The sequence below is a fragment of the Magallana gigas genome, chromosome 4 (assembly GCF_963853765.1).
Source record: "Magallana gigas chromosome 4, xbMagGiga1.1, whole genome shotgun sequence".
In the NCBI taxonomy this organism is placed as follows: domain Eukaryota; kingdom Metazoa; phylum Mollusca; class Bivalvia; order Ostreida; family Ostreidae; genus Magallana; species Magallana gigas.
In genome coordinates this window covers 30,630,359-30,633,455 of record NC_088856.1, presented here as the reverse complement: position 1 = coordinate 30,633,455, position 3,097 = coordinate 30,630,359, and the positions used below count along the sequence as shown (strand labels likewise).

At 33.0% G+C, this 3,097-nt stretch overlaps 1 protein-coding gene across 1 annotated transcript; it reads left to right on the top strand.

The window, feature by feature from the left end:
- Positions 1-1,902: 1,902 nt before the first annotated feature.
- LOC136274293 (latrophilin receptor-like protein A) lies at positions 1,903-2,676 on the top strand. Its single transcript, XM_066080732.1, has one exon. It carries the CDS (start codon positions 1,907-1,909, stop codon positions 2,624-2,626), a length of 720 nt encoding a protein of 239 aa, XP_065936804.1. The 5' UTR covers positions 1,903-1,906; the 3' UTR covers positions 2,627-2,676.
- The last annotated feature ends 421 nt before the right edge of the window (positions 2,677-3,097 follow it).

The window sequence follows — 3,097 nt, the reverse complement described above, 5'->3', positions numbered from 1 at the left end:
GCAAAATTGATAATGTAACTGAGTGTAGCACCATTGTATACAGAGAAAAAAAGAAGTTCCAATTGATATAACTATTTCAAACGATGAATTGGTCTGGAGTTTCCGTTTTACCTTTGGTTTATCGAGTTATTCTGATTCCAGTGATTTTCCAGTTGAGAAAAATCATTTGGTGTGTTTACCGAACCAAATGTACGATAAATACCATGTAAGTCTTTATTCGTGTTTTTTTAATCGATAATGGTATGTACATCTCATTTTTTTTTTTATTTTAAAGAGTTTTGATAGTTATTTTGGTATAAAAATTTAAAACAACTTTCTCATAAACACGTTGTTTACGTGGAGGTTTAAGACGTCTCAAGATCAAATTTATTCATATGTAATAACAATTGGACATTTTGGTATACAAATAGTTCAATGTTTGTAAAAACTTCCTCTGACTTGTCTATTGTTGGAACAATGGTTGAAGAAATTGAGATACTTTATAAGAGCAAAACTCATTCTTTTCTTGGTACAAAGAATGAACTGCAAGTAAAGATCTGTCCTTGCGGCTATATACTATTATTTAGGCATTCAATAAAAAAAATAATATTTAATGCTAAAAAAAAATCAAGTATAATTTTTCGTTATTTTAGGTTTCTTTTGTAATTTCTAATACATTTCATTTTCTTTTATATTTATAAAAATAAATAGATTTTACATAATGGCTATAAATATTTGTCTCCTATCTTTACATAAAGATAACGAACAGAAACCTTCAACCTCATCTGGCTAAACATGGACGGTATCAATAACCGAATATTGATAATTTCTGTGGCTGATTTTGTTTTCTTTTCATTTGATGCCTTTATATTTGATTATGGCTTGAATTTTCTATAATTTTCTGTTACTAGTTCATTACCACACATAGTTTTACTTATTTCTAATACAAATACAGCCACAAAATCTCATCGAAAGGGGTTAGTAAAAACTAGACGTGTTAAATCCTTTAAAATACCAATATTTTCTTACAAATTGATACTCTCAAATTATTGATTTTATTTCAGCATACTTGCAGAAACTACACATGCTTTCCGGGAAAATATAAACAAAACGGAGCCTGTTTATCGTTCTTTTCATTTAAAAGTCAGCTAAGATACACTTTAACGTTGAATATGAAGTTTATAAAGCTCACAGAAAATAATGACACACATGAAGTTCTGTTACGAAGCTTACAAAAGCAAATCATCTCTACGGTGGAATCACTAATCAGCCAGACTATTTTTATAGAAGATTTGATTATTATAAGTTTTTACACTTGCAGTGCCACTAATGTGAGAAATGGGGATCTACTCGTATATCTTAAAGTATTCGAATCAGATACTCTCCTAAACAGGGATGCAGTGGAATCCAAGCTAATAAACTTCACTCAAACTTCATCAAACTGGATGCTTGACGATAACGTTGATGTTGCTGTCACAGTAACGAGGAGTGGAGAATCACTTATGTTACCGTATCTAGCATTGAAACTTAGCAAAGAAGAAAATTGCTTTATAAAAGCGAATGAAGGATTAAAGTTTTCGAGCGTATATAAAAATATATTGGTAAGTCCGATTCTAACGTGTCTACAAATTCATTTAAAAGGCAATGAATTTGGTGTTGATTGGACCGATATTCGAAGCGAATATTCCTTTTCCAGATTTTTTATTTCAGTTCATAAATTTGAATCATTTTTTGATGGTGGATTAAGAGTTTGTGCCAAGGACATACAAAGGTACATACAGACGCTTGAAGAGGTCTTGATTCATGAAAATCGAACTTTGTCATTTTAACCTTGACACTTATTTGTGTATCACTTTTCTTTTTGTTGATTACATTCCTTACCTATTGTGCGTTTCAAAGTCTGCGTACACTTCCAGGTTGGAATAATATGATTTTAGTTATCTTTTTGTTTTTTGCACAACTTTGTCTAGTAGTCAGACCATTTTTTCGCTCAACGTCAATGATTGTTGCGTCCGCTTTGACTCACTTTTTCTGGTTATCAACGTTTTTTTGGCTTCAAGTGTGTTCTTTTCATATGTATCGTGTTTTTCACGCAGAGACACGCAGCGTACATACCAAATCGTACAGTAGATTGACTATTTTAAAATATCTCGCGTACGCCACCGGTATCTCGGTTTTTATAGTCTCCGCTAATATCACTGTGTCGTTGACTATTACGAACGGCGAGTTCACTGGTTATGACAAACTGATGACGTTGATGACGAGTAGAACTGCTTTTATTGTCACACTGATCGGACCTTTGTTGATCGTCTGTATTACTAATATCACGTTTTACATAATGACTGCCTACAAGATACAATCAACACCAAACGTTGATAGTACGACAGGCTATCGTATTCAACTCACAGTGTACGTCAAACTGTTTACTCTAACGGGGGTGTCGTGGCTTCTTCAGGTTGTGGACACTTTCATTGGCGTGTCTGTCCTCTCCTACATCATTGCTATCCTGAATGGTCTACAGGGTTTGTTCCTCTTCACAAGCTACGTGTATAATAACAGAGTGTTTAAATTGTACAGAAAGGCGTTCAACAAGTTTGGCTCGTCCCGACAAAGTTCTCGCAAAATCAACGCTAGACACGAACACTAAATCAATTTGAATATACATTTCGTGGACTTTCTTTTTAGAAGAAAATAGAACGGTTAACGATATTAAAGCAGGGTCACGGTGTATAAATTAAAAAACATACATATGAGGCGAAGTAGCTTGCGCGTTATAAAAAGTTTCAGAATAAATTAATATTTAAGTTCTATATTCAATGTTTATTTCGTTTTAATCCCAATTTCTTAATTGATTTCATACACGATATTTTGAGCATCTTAATCAATGATTCACTAGAACATTAATAACAAATTTTCTGAATCATAGTGTATGAATAATCATACATAGGAGTTGATTGATTAGAAATCAGGATGAGAAGGAAAAATTTAGTAGGTTTTGGCATTTTCCTTTTAAAGAAACGTGACTGTGTGTTCCAACGACCTCTCGATGGATCGTCAGTTGCTTTCGTATGCGGGTACCTATGCCGATCACTACTTTTCATCTTTTTAAAGCTCAAAA